Genomic DNA, 18,071 nt, shown 5'->3' with positions numbered 1-18,071 from the left:
CTATCTACAAGATCAGCTGTTCGAGTAAAGGGGAAGAAGAACTGGATCCACGGCGCCCATGTTAAAAGGATACCTTTGCCTCTGCCGTATGACCAGTGGGTCCAGGAGGGTATCGCTGACTCTGAAACAGACACTGTACCTCGTTTTGTGCCGTTCAGTGATGCACGCATAAAAGGCACAACTTCAGTACAACAGAGTGACGATATTTTGCAAGAAGCTGTGCCACCGTCAATTCGATTGGACACCACAGAGCCTGAACTCTTGTTTCAAGATCAGACAGTACCTGGCCGTCTCCACTATAATCTAAGACCAAGGCCTATGGACAAATAAATATTCTTTTTCTTTTACCTTTTTATTTTTTGATAACCATAGCTCTCCCATCTGAAGGACTCTCTTGATTTTTGTTTTTCGAACCACCATCCGGGTTCAGCCGCAGGGTCGCGGTGCCAAGACTTTGGGGTACAGGCCGAAGACGTTAGGTCAACGGTTCTGGTTGGTCTAGGGCGTTCCCTGGACTGACAGGCGTACTCCTTAGCAGAAGATACTCACCCGCCGCGAGCGGCACGATTAGAGGATGGAGTTTTTCAAGATGGAGAGACCCGCTGAGGAAATGAACTTTAAAGCAAGAATGTGTAAAATAATGAAGAGCAAACGTTTTGTATTTTTATGCCTGTTTGTATTATGTAGTATGGTAGTTTTTACTGTAGGATTTGTATTCTTCTCCTCTCAAGAGCCCATTGCACCCACTGTACAGCCTATACCTCCTCCTACTATCTCCTCACACTCTTTCCACCCTCTGCCTGAACACGAACAAGCTAGACGATCAGAGTTTGTGAATAACTTGTTTATTCAGCTCCTGCACCAGCACCAACTAGTCATGAATACAACCAATTGCTGGGTGTGTGGTTTAATGCCACATACCATTAATAAGGGTTTCCCTATCTAGTGCTGCCGTTTAGTTACAATGGATCGTCATGGGCATTCCAGACCATGTTTCTCTTTGCATTAGATGCCTACTCCCCGCGACAACCGCGTTCCATCAGACCTAGCACCAATAACAAAGCTTTAATGAAAGGAGTTGCCGATATGAGCAGAGATATCGATGCATACTCATCTATTCCCAAAGAAGAGTTGAGAGCTTATATAGGGTGGAACGCGACGGGGTATAGTATTAGTCTGGGTGAAAGACAGCTAAAAATCTCATCCCCAATCTGGGTCGTACCCCACATAGGTCGGTTCTGTTTACAAGGTAATGGTCAGAATCCAAGAGCTCAACTGGGAAGAAGTGACTGTACTGAAACGTACACTTTTCCGTCACAGTTTTCCCCTGCGTTTTTGGCTGCCAAGGGTACATATTTTATCTGCAATGACCGAGCATATACATGGTTGCCCCCTGATTTCTCTGGCATATGTTATATTGCAAATCTGCTACCGCCAACATTCACTGCTGCCTCCGACTATCACAAGACCAGAGTTGTGAGAGGCGTGATTAGTAAGGAGGATACTGCCGGTCAGGAAGCGGGAGATTTATTTTTGGGTTTCCTGCCGTTTTGGGGACCTATGGTCAATAGTAGGAACCTGAGACAACTGACTCGTGTGGTTGAATCCACTGTTAATGTTACGGCTGGTGCCCTTGGTAATTTGACAGCTGAGCTCCAAGCGGATCGCCTCATGACTTTGCAGAACCGCATGGTTCTAGACTTCATACTTGCAGACCGCGGTGGGGTATGTAAGGTTATCCAATCTAGTTGTTGCATTTTCATACCAGACAACGCTCTAACAGTTTATCAAGCCATCTCCAAACTACACAAAATATCTGAGTCCATACACGTGGATAAAGGAGATTGGTCACTGGTGGGGTGGTTCTGGGAACTGATATCTGCCTGGGGTTGGAAAGTTCTGATGGTCATTGGAATGATCTTAGCCATCCTTTTCCTGTTCTGTCTGTGCATACAGTGTGCTCCTGCGATATGTGGCCTCTGTGCTACATTATGTGTAAGGAAACCTGTATCGAGGGACGAGCTAAGTAATAGGATGATGCTACAGCAACATCTCCATGACTTCGTGAATATTGACCTAGACTCGGATTGAAATGAGTATAGTTATTGCCTATGTAAGGGCAAAAGGTGGGTCTGTCGTACTTTAGAATTTGGGACCGCGTAGGAGGCAGGGCCCTACCCCTGTCTATCCCGGTATTAGTGAACCGCGAATGGTTAATGCGGTATGTACAAGTGCTTTGTGTAACGTTTTAGCTATGAATGCACTGTGTATACGTTATTATACATCACTACGTGGGTTCCATCTTAGAGCGGTGGCCATCTTATGGTTGCCCTCACATAGGCTACATATCATGAAGCAAATACGGGCCTTTTAGAGCACATGTGCTTTCCTTTGACTTTTCTGTGACCTGGGCAGCTTGGCTCTGCTGCCCCAGGTCAGTCCGGTCTCACGAGCTCCCCGTCCTCTGGCCACCTGTGATTAGCATCAGGGCTTGACACACCATAAAGCCTTTACATTAAACACGAGCCTCCAGCTAATCTCTTTCACACCTGACTGTTCCTGCTTTATGGCTTGTTTTCCAAACAGGACATGCTCATGTTTATTGGGGCCTATCGATATCTGATGTGGGATCTGAGCCTTGCTGGGTAAATAATTGCGGGCTGGCTTAACTGGAATGTGGGATGGTCATCATGACTCTGTCTTTTCGTTTGAAATGTATACATGTATATGGCCATATCATAAAAGAAAGGAATGTATGCCTGAAGCAGGATATTCTGTATTTAAGGAGAAGCCCGTTTCTGTGATTTTTAGCAGTCTCCTGAGAACATACACGCTGTTGTACTTCTAGGATGCCTGTAATTGGTCTGCAGCCAATAAACTGATCTTTGAGTTCACCGAGAAGACTCTGTGTTTCTGTAGGTCTGAAACAGGAAGAACCCGAAGTCATAGGGTGTGTTCCCCTGCACCGCTCGGCTTAAAATTCCCAGTACTTCAATTCCTTCAGTACAGCCATTGAGGGATTTGAATCTTATCAGCAGTTGGGAAATCTGCAGGTAGAAGTATCTATCAGACGAAAAAATTTCCTTCGGTAACACTCTCCCGGGTTGATAGTCCATCTCTATATTTCTCATCAAGCCGCCCATTTCCTCATTGTGAAGGAGGTTCCTAGTCTTCTTTAATAAGATCTAAGTCAGTTTTGGCACTGCTCTGTATCCAATCCACTTAATTCCTTGTCTCAGCTTCAGAAGCCATGTTATAAATCAATGGAGAATTGATGTTGATGCGCCATGGTGGGTCCATATTGCTCCATGACTCACCTGGGTGTCATTTCTTGCACCAAGATGGAGCCAGCGCTCCCTACTGGCACAAGAGAGCAGTGAATATTCCTAGACGCAATCTGACTCAAGGAGATATTCAATGGGTGTGGAATCTGCAGGCAGATAGAGTATCCACGAGAAAGAAAACTAACAAAGGTAAATAACTTTTTCTTCATGTTGGATACTGTTGTACTTATTTCTGGTATATGACCCATATTGGGCAACTTTCATCTGTGTTTTTACCTGCGCCAAATATATAATTTTCACCATTGCTCTTACAGTTTATATTGTCCTGGTAAAGATCTATGATGGACTGTTACCTTGCATTCTTTTTATTTGTTTACATTCAGGATAATTTCAGCTGCTATTCATGAATCTGTCTTCTACTACATTACATGTAAAAACTTCCTGATTAAATTTGTTAGGTAACGTCACAACCCTCAGTCGGTAGAGCATGAGACTCTTAATCTCAGGGTCGTGGGTTCGAGCCCCACGTTGGGCGCCTGAGAGCTGCATACCTGACACGGAAACTTCATATCATATATCTTGTGGCATTAATTTATCACTTTTTGTCCAAGTGGCCAGGACGAATATAACTGGTCATCAGCCCTGAGGAAGTCACGGGTACTCCCGGGCAACGAAACACATGTTGGCTGGACCAAAGAAAAAATAAAGAGAAGAACATGGAATGAAATATCAAGACAATTAGTGTGCATTTGTTGTCAAACACTTGATGTTATATTTGACTGGTGTGCTCGGGTGTAGTTATATATTGTGTGTTCTCTAGGGATCATTAATTGGGAAGGGTGGATGACCCTTCTTCCTTTGAGCACCCTGAATACATTGATCCATTATACACTGACACTGGGAAAGCGCCATTACCAACCAGAGATCTGTCATCCATTCATTGATTTAGACATAGGGAAAGGTTGTCTCTATTTACCTGTTTCTCACTAGCATTTCTGTACCTATAGTGCTTACTTCATTGGCTGTGCGGATTGAATTTCATAGTCACACTTCAATTGATAATTTTGTGATTCTATCCCTTAATTCTACTTTTATCATTAAAATCGGTCCCCTCTTCCATTTTTCAGATTGTATTTATACTTCAGAGATTGATATCTCACTCCATTATCTTACGCATGATTTTTGCGCTTTCTGATTGTTCATACATAGATCTGATTGCATTCAAGGTGTGATTGATGGCAATAGAACTTCGTTTACTTCCATATCTTAGCACCATTTGAGTTGACACTGGTAGGAAGCTGGCTTTTTTGTGGTAGTGCTAATGGAAGGGCACACCATGCAAAAAGCACAGACAACCCTTTTTGGTTTACAGGGCTTAAAAATAATAATCCCAAGTGCTCTATTTGTGATAGTGTGTTCGAGCTGCTTAGGCTTATCAGAGGAAAGTTCTAAGCATTTGTTGTACACACACAGTCAATAAATGAAACACACACTCAAGAAGAAACTCAAGACCAATTTAGAAAAGATCATTGGAATCACTATGGGGCATATCAGCAAGGGCCTGCGATAATTATCGCTCAGCACTTTTAGCGCGAGGATAATTATCACAGGCTAACGCTGGATTCTATCGCGGAGATAGCCTGCTATCAGCAACGCTTGTCTCCCAAGCGATAGGAATCCATGCGTTAGCTGGAAAACAGCGATAATCGCACTGCGACCAGCGATACCTTGCTGATAGGGCAAGGTGGTCTTAGCCATGTAATCCACCTCCCATTGGATTACATGGCTAAATCAGATTACAAGCAGGCGTAAGGAAAGTAGCGGTAACTGTGGTTAGCACTACTTTTCTTATCGCTCTGCTTGTTTGCGTGCAGCGTGATAATTGGAGAAATGTCGGTTAGCGACATTTCTCCAGTTATTTTGGCACGGAACACCCACTTTGCATCTCATTAGACGAGCAAAGCTGGGCGTTGTTGTAAGGGGCGCTAAATCAGCAAAACACGCGATAGCGTGTCTTTGCTGATAAGGCAATGAAATTATCGCTGCTTTTCGCCTGAAAACAGACGCAAAAGCGGCGATAATTTCATAGCGCCGCCTTGCTGATATGCCGCTAAGTGCTTTCAGGGTTATACATTGTTGTAGCATTTGGAATGTGGTAATGTTCTTCTATGGGAGAAGCATACACTGCAGAGGTACACTTGCAAATGTTTTTGGAGGATGCCTTGTAGGTATTAAGGTGCTTAGGGGCTAAGGTCCAAGAGATCACCAGCAGTTCTGGTTTATCTGCCCTGGTGTGTGTAGGTGCAGAGGTGCTGGTCACGTTGGTAGCCTTGAACAGTACACCGTCTACACCGTAAAGTATTTGGAGAAGTACCTGCAAAAAGAAAGACTGCAAGTAGGGACTTGGGAACAAGTCTGACAACCCTAAAGGGGGGCTGAGCTCTTGAGGGTCTCTGGAGCACAGTGACACAGTTGGTTTACATGAACCTGTGCTGGGGGGTTCAGGTGCATAGGTGGTTTCTCTGGGAGGTGGCGGCAGTTAAATGCTCTCACTTGGCTTGGACGACCTGGAGAAGGAGAGAAAACAGGGCAGCAGGACCACTCTGGGTGAAGATCTCATGGATCCTGAAGTCCTTCGATGGCAGGTCAGTTTTGGCATCAGTGGTGTCCAGACTGGACTCGCAACAAGCCTTGTTAGTTGTAACTACCTCTTTGACTTTCATTGAGTACATGGATGTGTTTCCACTCTGTACACAGCCTCCGTAGGTACATACCTTGGGTGGTTACTTGTGTCTCCAGCTCTTCTGAGTCATCTGGACCAAGTCCTGACTTCGGTCGCAGTTTGCATTCCACTTCTTTAGTATATAGTTTGGTCTCCCCCTGGAGACCACTTTGTATTTGTGCTTACTTACCTGTCTCCATTTGAAATATTGTGTGTATTGTGTTGATATTCCCGGGTAGGAGATATACCAATGTGTTAGTGAGTGTGTATACTAAGTATAACTATTATCTGAAAGAAACACATTAGGTAGATTCCTCACCTTAGAATATCCCCAGGTGTCAGGCTAGATCCGGAAAGATTTTTGTAGCAATACCCCTTGCGCTTCGCTAGGCGTCGTCTGCGGCTCCGCGTCCGTCGTTGGCGTCATGCGCCGGAATTATGTCGTCGGAGTACTTAGACGCCACCCTCGCGCGCTGACGTCAGTTCTTCTTTTTTCCGCGCCAGACAGCGCCGATCCGGGAAGAGCTTACCCCTTAGACAATTTTTAACTAAACTTTTTGACTCTTTTTGGTCTTCTGTCGACTCGACTCTGGTGCCGGTAGGATGCCTGGATTTAAAGCCTGTGACTCCTGTCATCGACCGATGTCGGTAACGGACCACCATCGCCGGTGCCTTTACTGCCTAGGGGCCGACCATGACGCGGAGTCATGCCCCGATTGTCAGGCCTTGACCTCGAAGGCTAGGCGGGAGCGGTCCCGTAAGCTTCTCGAGCTTCGGCACTCGGCTCCGGGCCGCTCACGGGCCCGGTCCAGGAGGAGGTCCAAGGACCGGTCGCGGAGCCGCAGTCACCATCATCGCTCGTCGGGCTCAAAGTCTTCCGGTAAGTCGAATCGATCAAAGAAGTCCAAGAGGCGACACAGCTCTTCGGACTCCCCTCACCGGTTGCGCGACTTGGCCGAGGGTCAGGGTGCTCCCACCCCCACGGCTCCGCCGGAGCCGCAGGAGCCGCGTCCGTCTCCATACCTGCCGGTCCCTGGGACTGACGCGACTCCGGCGGAGGTCAGTGCCTTCCTCTCAGCCATGAGGGGCATGGCTCCGCCGTCGCCGCGTGCCGGCGCGCCTTCGGGTCCCGCGGGCTCGACTGGGCGACCTCGCGTGCCGGCAGCTCTGTCCCCGGCACCGTCGACGACTTCGGTCCCGACACCGCAGGTCCCCGAGGGATCCAGGCCTGGATCTCTGTCGGCGCCGGTCGACCTCACGACGCCTCCTCCACCGGCCCGACACCGGTTCCACCTCCGGCGCCATCTCCGGACGATGCCGTTCCCCGGTTTAGCCCCTGTCCGGACCCGACGCCGGCACGGCGCCACCCGGCGCCGCACCCGACGCCGATGGATGAGCGTTTCATCTACCATCCGGCTCCGATCGTTCCTCCTGTTTATCAGGAATCGGATGACGGGAGCGACTGGGAGGGGTCTGAGGAGGACCCTATGGCCCTCCAGGGTCAACTTTCACAGGACTGGCCAGACGAATTGGGGGATTCCAGTGGTCTGGACACTTCGCCGGACGCTGGCTTCATCTCTCCTCCGACTGTGGCTTCAGAGGAAGGTGCAGCTTTTTCAGTGGTGCTGCGCAAGGCGGCCGAAGCCCTGGGGCTCGAGTTGCCTGCTGTGGTCGTGAGGACTAATATCCTCACAGAGGTGCTTCAACCGTCAGCAAGATCCACAGAGCCTCTGCTGCAGTTCAATGAGGCCCTCATCGACGTTCTGCAGGGCACTTGCTCCAAGCCCTCCACAGTTCCTCCTGTGGATCGGAACGTGGACCGGCACCACCGCCCTGCTCCGGGCGACCCCAGTTTCCTGTCCCAACACCCCACCCCGAGAGCCTGGTTATCCAGGCCTCCACTTCCCAATCCTCCTTCCCGTCCGCTCCTCCGGATCGGGAATCCAAGAGGCTGGAACAGTTCGGAAAGAAACTGTTCTCTTCCCTGAGTTTGGGCCAGCAGTCTTTGAACACCGCTTGTCTCTTGGACCGTTTCTCCCACTCTCTGTGGGATGCGGTGGAGGACATGCTGCCACTGTGTCCGGAGGAGGCCCGGACACGTCTCTCCCAGGCACTTGCTGACATGCGAGATGCAGCGCGACATGCCATACGGTGTGGACTTGACACCACGGACTGGCTGGGTAGGGCGATTTCCACCACGGTGGCTGAGGTCCACGTCTTTTTCGGGGGATGTCCAGAGTACCCTCATGGATATGCCCTTTGATGGCGCTCGCCTTTTTGGTGAGAAGGCTGATAGTGCGCTGGCTCGTTTTAAGGACTCCCGGGCTACGGCCACGTCCTTGGGTCTCTCGGCCCCACGGCCGCACACTTCCGCCTTTCGCCCCTTTCGTGGCCAAGGAAGGGGCGACTCCCACGTCCGCCTAGCCACCGGCCGTAGAACCAATCTGCACGCGGTCGTGGACGTGGGTTCCGCCGTGGCGGTTCTAGAGAACATCGCGGTCAGTCCTCATCCACCCCGGCAGCATCCGCCTCAAAGCACTCCTAGTCCGAGCTTTCAGGCCCATTCCACGCCAGTGGGCGGCAGAGTTCGCCATCACCTGCTCCACTGGCGCTCCATCACTTCGGACAGGTGGGTGCTGCGAATCGTCCGAAGAGGTTACTCCCTCCCCTTCGAGACGGCCCCTCCTGCCATGCCACTGCAGTGCCACCGTATATCGGAGGATCACTTGAATCTTCTGCGGAAGGAAGTTACGGCCCTCTTGGCCAAAGAGGCCGTCGAGCGCGTTCCTGGTCCAGAAGTAGGCCGTGGTTGCTATTCCCACTACTTTCTTGTTCCCAAGAAGGGCAAAGGGGGCCTACGCCCTATCTTGGACGTCAGGAGCGTCAACACATTCCTCCGGAAGGAACGGTTCAAGATGCTAACTTTAGCTCAGGTTCTGGCTGCCCTCGACCCTGGAGACTGGATGGTAGCATTGAACTTGCAGGACGCCTATTTTCACATCCCCGTCCTGCCGGCCCACCGGCGTTACCTGCGGTTCACGGTGTGTCACGAGCACTTTCAGTTCACCGTGCTCCCCTTCGGCCTCACCAGTGCCCCTCGGGTGTTCACGAAAGTGATGGCGGTGGTCGCAGCTCATCTGCGCAGATCGGGGGTTCCAGTCTTCCCCTATCTCGACGACTGGCTGTTGAAGGCAGGCTCACCCCAGCAAGTCGTCTCCCACCTCCAGACTACGGCCGACCTCCTGCATTTGCTGGGGTTCTCCATCAACGTGCCGAAGTCACACCTGAGTTCCTCCCAGAAGCTCCTCTTCATCGGAGCGGTTCTCAATTCGGCGCAGTTCCAGGCTTATCCTCCGGAACAGCGGGTCCGGGATATTCAGGCTCTGATTCCCATCTTTCGGCCTCTATCCTGGGTTTCAGTCAGGTTGGTGCCGCGGCTTCTGGGGCTGATGGCCTCCTGCATCCTGTTGGTGCATTACGCCAGGTGGTGAATGCGGGCTCTGCAGTGGGACCTGAAGTTTCAGTGGGCCCAGCATCGAGGCAACCTGTCCGACCATGTCTTGATCTCGGAGGGCACTGCGAAACAGTTGCAGTGGTGGCTCACGGACCGCGATTGGGTCAGCGGCAGATGCCTCTCCCTACCCCAACCGGAGCACGTAGTAGTGACGGACGCGTCCCTCCTGGGATGGGGGGACCACATGGGAGAGGCGGAGATCAGAGGACTCTGGTCTCAGGCGGAGACTCAACTCCATATCAACCTTTTGGAGCTGAGAGCGATCCGGCTTGCACTGAAAGCCTTCCTTCCCTCTGTCCGGGGAAGTGTTGTGCAGGTGTTCACGGACAACACTACCGCCATGTGGTATTGCAACAAACAGGGCGGGGTAGGGTCGTGGACCCTTTGTCAGGAGGCTCTGCGCCTCTGGACATGGCTGGAACACCAGGGCATCACCCTGGTGGTTCAACATCTGGCGGGCTCTCTGAAGCCAGAGCAGACGAACTCAGCCGCCGGTGCATGATGGATCACGAATGGCATCTGAACTCGGACGTGGCGCAAGGTTTCTTTCTGCAGTGGGGAGAGCCTTGGTTAGATCTATTCGCCACTGAAGATAACGCGCAATGTCAGCAGTTCTGCGCGTTGGAATTTCCAAGGCAGCACTCGCTCGGAGATGCTTTTCGTCGCGAGTGGAGTTGCGGTCTGTTGTACGCCTTTCCGCCTATACCACTTCTGCCCAGAGTGCTGAAGCAGATCAGGCGCGACCGGGCCCAAGTTATCTTAGTGGCTCCGGATTGGGCACGAAGGTTCTGGTATCCCGAGTGTGAGAAGTTGGCCTGATATGTGATGTCACTAATTCTAGTGTACACCTTGTATCAGTCCAAACAACCCTTATGGTGATTGGTTGTAAAGTCAACCTTATAGACCAGCTATCCTAGTGGTAGCATGGACAAGAGCAGTCTTAGGCTAAACTCTGTATGGCATGTGAAGCCAGCTGTTATACCATTTGTAACCCCTTGAATTCCAAATGAAAGGACACCACAACAGATATATTTAAAAATAGAATGTATTTATTCTAGTCAAACCCTCAGCACTCTTTATGAGATTCGAGGTAGGTACAACACAGTCTTATTTAAGCATACATTATTCACACAGGTAAGTAATACAGTTAGGCCCTAGGGGCCACGCAAACCATATACTAAGTAAGTGGTATAAGAACCACTGTCACGAACACAGGATAGGCCTAGGCCTAGGGAATCGCTGGGGCTACACTATACTACCAAAGGTTAGGAAGTGAGAGGCCCACGGGATTCAGGTGCAGAGTGGAAACACTCACGCGTAATGCGTAAAAGTCGATAGAAATAGTAGTTATTAGAATTAAACAGTTTTAGGACACTTCTGGAATAGCTAGAAAGTCGAGACTCGGAAACTAGACCCTAGGATAGTCAATACCCTTGTGAGCACCGGAGTACTCAAGTTACCTAGCCCATGGGCTGCGGGTGCATAGGTGTGAACTTGCGTCGGGTTTCGCCGTTGACTCCTATGGATGCCTGAAGGAAAGTTGCTGACAGGCAGTCAGTGAAGAGTGTCCGGTGGATCCCAAGGATGGAATCAAGAAGGAAGGATACCTGCAAGCAGAAGGGACAGAGTCTAGGTCACCAGCCAGGAGCCAGGAAGGAACCAGGAAGGAACCAGGCGATGTCGTGAAGATGCAGGTGAAGAGGTGAAGCTTGTCGCAGCAGACACGGGTACCAGGAGACGTCGAGGATGACCAGGACCAGGAGGCGAGCTGTCCCACGAAAGCTCTTGCTGTCGGCGGCGTCGATATCGAGCTAGGACCCAACAAGCCTTGGCAAGCGTAACCCACGCAGGATGGAGGACTTGCTTCTGGTGCAGACCAGGAAGGTCTGGGGTGCTTCTCTTTCACAGAGGAGTGGGTGCCAGTCTGGAGGAGCCGGACCAGCAAGATGAAAACAAAGGTTCGTCGTCGCAGAGGCTACTAGCCAACGGGCCAGCAACCAGACAACACGTCGAGCAACTCAGGTGCAGAAGGGCCCCACGCAGAACACGTGAAGTGTGGGGAGCTGATCTTCTTTGCAGATGGTGCTGGGGATTGGGGCTTCTCAATTCCCCAAGCACAGCCTCGAGGAAGCCTCAGAAGTCGCGCTAGTTACTAGCCACTTTTCCCAAGTCGCCGGTCCCACGTCTCTCGTCGCCTCCACGGGTCTCAGCTTCGCTGCAGATGTGGATCTGGGTCAGAGGTGTCTGGAAGTCACGGCGCTGGTCAATCTCTGCAGTCGTCCCTCGTAGGATCAGTCGCAAAGCAAGCAGCGGTCGCTGGATGGTGCCTGGTTGCCCAGGGTGGTCACTCCTTGGCCACAAGGGAGATTTCTTCAGTCTTCTTCCTGAGGTCGAATGTCGAAGGTCCAGAGTTTCTGTTCAAGTTGCAGATTCAGGTTAATCTAATTTAGCAGGGCTCAGCTACCTACTGATATACTGGGCTAGTGGGCTGGGCTACCTGCAAGGTCCCTCCTATGGGTGGGACCAGGAAGGGGAGTGGCTACACCCCCTTTCCTTTGTCCAGTTTCGCACCAGAGCTGGGGCTGGAGTGCCCCAGCGCCGGTTTGAACTGGACTATGCATGGGACACCTTGTGTGCCCCAGGCAGTGTCTAGTTTCTTTCATCCCTCCCTGCCCCAATACACTAAGGCCTGTCTGGGGTGGTGCTAGCACCTCCCAAGGCAGGAAACCTATTGTCCGAGCCTCCCTCGCTGGAAGGTCTCCCAGCAGCAGGAGGTCAGACTTGTGTCTTTGGCAGCAGCATCCATTTTGTGATGCTGGGGCTCTGGTTAACTTTAACCGGGTAAGTGGGTTTCAACATGTCTTCTCCATCTAGAAGGGAGGAATAATATCCTCATTGCCAGAAATGGTATGGGGGTATTATTCCAAAGTGTTAGACACCTTACACAACATGTTTCGATAAAGCCAAACCATAGTTACCATAACCGTTTAAGATTATAAGGTACCTTAAGAGTATATGGTAGGCTATATCATAGAACAGCTATAAGGACATGGTTCCGAAAGCTGCAGACAGGCTCAGCTCATGCTAGAGCACCATCTCACATGTTACCAAGCACTCTGCCTCCAGGATTGTTAAGGCCTGCCATAGGAGTGGCTGATAGGTACACATGTGTCTATATATAAGGTAGGTATAGGAATACTACACCTAAGCAAGGGGTGATTACACGACCTTGCCCCAGCTGAGTGATCAGCCAGTTGTGTCATAATGGAAGGCCAGGCCAGGGGTGGCACAATACATGCTGCAGCCCCTGGTAGGCCTAGGGTACAACTATGCCCTGGGTACCTAAGGTACACTGTACAGGGGCCAATAAGGTGATCCTATCCAAATGGGTTATGCACCTAAAGTACATAGTATCAATTTAGAGAGAGAACAGCAGGGCTGTGGGTCTGATTAGCAGGCCCACAGCCACATCTAATTCGAAAACCAGTGAAGCAAAAGCAAAAAGTGGGGGTGAACATAGAAAGCAGACCCTACTCTCCTACACCGAGCTACTCAGTATGTCAATCGATCCCCCGATATGACTGCCTCTTCAGGAGGACCTTCTGTCGCAGCAGCAGGGGACGGTCCTCCACCCGAACCTGTCCAGCCTCCACCTCCATGCGTGGAGATTGAGCAGCGGCAGTTGATGCCATTTGACTTGCCTCCTGAAGTCTGTGATGTCATTCTGGCAGCCAGGCGTCCTTCCACAAAGACGGTATACGCCTGCCGGTGGAACAAATTTGAGGCATGGTGCACAGCAAAGGCTGTGGATCCCCTTTCCGCCCCTCTTTCTGAGGTTCTACTCTTTCTTCTTTCTTTGGCCCAGCAGGGCTCTGCTTTTGGGCACCTTGAAAGGTTATCTTGCTGCAATCTCTGCCTTCTTACGGCTTCCTGATCAGCCTTCTCTTTTCAAGTCCCCTGTTGTTTCCCGTTTTCTCAAAGGCATTACTCACATGTTCCCTCCTGTCCCCTTCGTAATGCCTCAATGGGACTTGAATCTTGTTCTGACTTTTCTGATGTGCTCTCCTTTTGAGCCTCTTCACAATTGTCCCATTCGTCTTCTGACCCTGAAAACTGCTTTCCTGGTAGCTATCACCTCGGCTAGACGGGTGAGTGAGCTCCAGGCTCTGTCATCTAAGCCTCCCTTTCTTTCTGTTCATCCGGACAAGGTTGTCCTCCGGCCTCGTCCTTCTTTTCTACCGAAAGTGGTGACCCCCTTTCACATCGGGCAATCTGTCACGTTGCCCAGCTTCTTTCCGCCTCCGCATCCTTCAAAAGAGGAAGAGAGGCTCCACCGTCTGGACCCAAAACGGGCGCTGTCCTCTTATTTGGACCGCACCAAACAGTTCCGGGTGGACGACCAACTTTTTGTTGGATACGTAGGAGCTAAGAAGGGAAAAGCGGTACACAAACGGACCATCTCACGGTGGGTCGTGTTGTGTATTAAACTTTGTTACTCCTTGGCAAAAAAGGACCCTCCTGTTGGGTCGAGGGCCCATTCCACCCGCGCCACAGTGGCTACTACTGCCCTGGGCCGGGGAGTTCCCTTGCGGGACATCTGTCAGGCGGCGACGTGGGCTTCACTGCACACGTTTGCCAAGCACTATTGCCTGGACAGCCAAGTCCGGAGAGATGGCTACTTTGGCCGTTCTGTTCTCCAGGACTTTCTGGTGTGATCTTGGTTCTCAGACCCACCACCGGGGTTGGTATTGCTGGGGTATCTATTCTAAGGTGAGGAATCTAACTAACGTGTTTCTTTCAGATGAACAAGTTACTTACCTTCGGTAACGATGTATCTGTAAGAAACATTAGTTAGTTAGATTCCTCACCGACCCACCCATCCTCCCCGTTCTGCGAACTGACATCTAGGGTTAAGGTTATCCTTTTCAGGGCCCTAGATTTTTTGGCACCAGTGTCGGTCTCTTGCATGGCTCTGCGTTCCTTGCGCAGAAAGCTATGTACAAGAACTGACGTCAGCGCGCGAGGGTGGCGTCTAAGTACTCCGACGACATCATTCCGGAGCACGACGCCAACGACGGACACGGAGCCGCAGACGACGCCTAGCGACGCGCAAGGGGTATTGCTACAAAAATCTTTCCGGATCCAGCCTGACGCCTGGGGATATTCTAAGGTGAGGAATCTAACTAACTAATTTTTCTTACAGATACATCGTTACCGAAGGTAAGTAACTTTTTCTTTATAACTACACTGTGTGTTTTTTTTGTTTAACCTACACTATATGATCAATTCTGGTAAAACAAGCTGCTTAACACTCCTTCTGGACTATGCCTGAAGGCTGCTCTCTACAGCTACCACTTAGAGAGCTTTCTGTGGTTGTCTAAGACCACTAAAATCAGCATAAGGGTTGTCTGGATTAGTGCAAGGTGCTTCACTTAAAGAAGTGTGCATCAAATACTATGCCAGCCTCTTACAAAAAAGTATCATACTATAAGAATAAGCTTCTTGCATTTTGGTATTGAGATTTCTGAGTAATACCACATTTGCTCTGGCTCCCACTGTATTTTCACAATCTTCCCTGACCTGAAACAGAATAGCTTCCTGCAAAGGCATGTACCCTGAATGATTTGCATGTAAATTGGAATATAATTTATTAAATCTTTGCTGACCATTGGAATTAGTAGTTGCTATGTTCACACAGTATTAAAAGAGAAGCCTGCATTATTTCAAAGGTGTATGAATTTGTTTGTCTACAGAATTTTATGAAGCAACAGGCAACGGCATTTGGTGCATACCACAGAAGTGAACAGCACAGGTGAGGATGTTTGCTAGATAATAGTGAGTTAAAACATTATGTTTACATTTTGGCAATTGTTTGTGTTCCTTACTAAATTCTGTACACTAAAGGCCAGGTACTTTACATTTAACTCTGGTTGACATTTGGAGATGCCGGGCTATCTGCAATATATTTTAAGTTTAAATACATTGTATTAGGCATGAACTCAAAAATAGTTGCAAGTTGTCAGCTGACACAGTGCCATGTGCAGAACAATGATGTCCACCTTTATAAGGTGATCACAATTTACAAAATAATTTCATATCTGATAGAGACATCTAGCCGCAGATTCCTTAACTTTTGACTTCTCCCCAGGCGCCAGTCTGGATCCAGAAATTTTTCGCAGTACCTCTGCGCCTCGGGGGATGGCGTCATATGACTGAGTGATGACGTCGACTCTGGTTGTGACATCAGCTGAGTCATATAAGTCCCTTCCGGTGCACGGACATCAGTTTCTTTTATTCCGCACTGCAACGTAGATCCAGAGAAGCAGTTCCTCAGGCCATTTTCTAGCATACCTTGACATTTTTTGTCGGTTGGAGCACTGTGCCTTTCATGTCTTCAAATAATAATGAGGTGTCCCAATATCTCACAGAAACTGGAGTATTAACAGTATACAGCAACAATTGGTCCTGTCGAGAAATGTGCAATTTCTTATGGTAAATGAAATTTATCCTGATATACTAGGAAAATCCTGTCAATGGTGCACTATCTACGTTGAAATAACGAAGCTGATACACAAAATATCATGCACGGTATAGTAGTATTCATATATCGTGAAGGAACACATAAGTTGTATACCAAAGACACAGGACTGTTAAACAACATACATAATTACATATATAAGTGGCATACATAAGACATAATCCAAACACCAGGACACTTGACATGATCCAATAAGGAGAGAAAATGACTCCGTTGGGCATCCGTTCATTACTGGAAAAATTGTTCAAACATATCCTTATTCCTTAAACCCTTGTGGGTCTTGTGAATGACTGATGTTGGCCACGGACCCTCATTCCGTTTGTATGTGGTGTATGAGAGAACACCATGACTCAGAAGATTATAGCTCATTTCAGAAGCAGAAGGCTCTCAAGGAATGCTGGATGAAACTTCTGGTGGCGCGGTCCTCAGAGACTTCACTGCAGCCACGGTCTTCTTCTCCTTGTTTGAGGGGCCGTTCCAGGAGCCGGAGCCATTCCTGCCGACGTCACTTCTAACCATCGATGTCCCAAGGTAAGTGCAGGAGATTGAAGTCGCGGTATCTTCTGACTTTGCCGCATGGAGACTTCGTCTCTCAGGGCTCCTCCTGTTCGCTGGTTGAGGAGGACATGCATGACTCCGCCCTGCTCCTCCCCGTCTTTCCAGGAGCTGGGTCATCGACCCAAATGAGAGATTATTATAACTCTCTACATCTTATCTTTGGATCTCCACCTTCTCCTGGAGTGCCATAGGGCCCCATGGAGGTGAGAGGAGCCACGCCTGTGGTGCCAGTTGCGCATTCTGAGTCATTGGGTCGGCGCCGGTCAGCGTAGGCTGATTCTGCTTCGGCGACGGTGCACAGCCCTTTCATGTTTCCACCTTCGGGGTCTATCCTTGATCAGCTGGCTCTGGCAACGACGTCAGCAGTGTAGATCAAAGCCATTTCTCCTCTCAAAGTCGAGGCGTTGCCTTCTTGGCATTCGTCGACTTCGGTGTGGATTCAATGGATCCTCCTGCTGGGAAGGTTATCCTTCCGCTTCTCCATCATGGTGGTACTTCTGAGGGTCACTTTTTGGGAGAGGATACAGAGGAGTCTGGCCTATTGCCGCCTGTATCTGAGGCTATTCCGCCTCTTATGTAGGAGAATTGGCTGTCTGCACTAGGGGAGGCTAGTGGGTTGGAGTCTTTCCCAGCTTCATACTTCTTTCCCTCCTAGCATTGCTACAGAGGCAAGTTCCTCCTTTACTGACATGTTGAGGAGAGTGGCTATGGTCTTAGAGTTATCTCTTGCTTCTGTGGAAAAGTCTACTGATCCCTGATTGATATCCTCTGTCAAGACAGGGGTGGAGCCTGGTCTCCCATATAGTGAGGTCCTGTACAATATTTTGTTGTGCACTTGTGCTAAGCCTGATAAGGGGGTCTCTGTGGATTTTGATATATCACGCAGGGACCAGCCTGCTCCTGGAGGTCTGGCTTGTCTCCTCAGACATCCAATTTCGCGTAGTTTGGTGGTACAGGCTGCTTCAGCCTCACGGAATATAGATTTTCTACCTAATGTACCATTGGATAGGGATTCTAGAAGACAAGATGCGTGTGGCAAACATATTTTTTCTTCAACTAGTTGTGCTTTAAGGTTCATTAACCGGTCTTGTGTTCTTGGGCGTTATTCTCATGTATTGTGGGATTCATTGCAAACGATGTTGCAGTCACTTATAGATGATCTTGGATCCAATCTTGATCAGTTGATTCGGGATGGTCAACTGGCAGCTAAATTGATCATTGGATGTGGCATGTACACTACTGATTCTGTGGGTATGGCCATGGTATCCTGTGCGGCACTACGTCATTGTGCCTCATTATGTGCTTCAAACTTTTCAGAGGCTGTCGAAGCTGCTTTGGTCGATATTCCCTTTGATGGCACCTTTCTTTTCGGTGCCCAGGCTGACTTGTCTTTATGGCACTACCGTGATAGACGAGGTGAAAGAGAGTCCTAATTTCTCTCTCTTTCTAATTATA

The 18,071-nt window shown here is 49.6% G+C and overlaps 1 protein-coding gene across 1 annotated transcript in view; it reads left to right on the top strand.

Moving 5' to 3' along the window:
- Positions 1–18,071, top strand: part of SYCP2 (synaptonemal complex protein 2) — a 4,998,961-nt gene that overhangs the window by 4,582,297 nt on the left and 398,593 nt on the right. The window contains exon 42 of the mRNA XM_085615168.1: positions 15,274–15,332. Coding sequence (XP_085471294.1) covers positions 15,274–15,332 — 59 coding nt within the window. The remainder of the gene's footprint in view (positions 1–15,273; positions 15,333–18,071) is intronic.

The sequence above is a fragment of the Triturus cristatus genome, chromosome 7 (assembly GCF_964204655.1).
Source record: "Triturus cristatus chromosome 7, aTriCri1.1, whole genome shotgun sequence".
Classification (NCBI taxonomy): Eukaryota; Metazoa; Chordata; class Amphibia; order Caudata; family Salamandridae; genus Triturus; species Triturus cristatus.
This window is presented reverse-complemented; position numbering and strand designations above follow the sequence as displayed.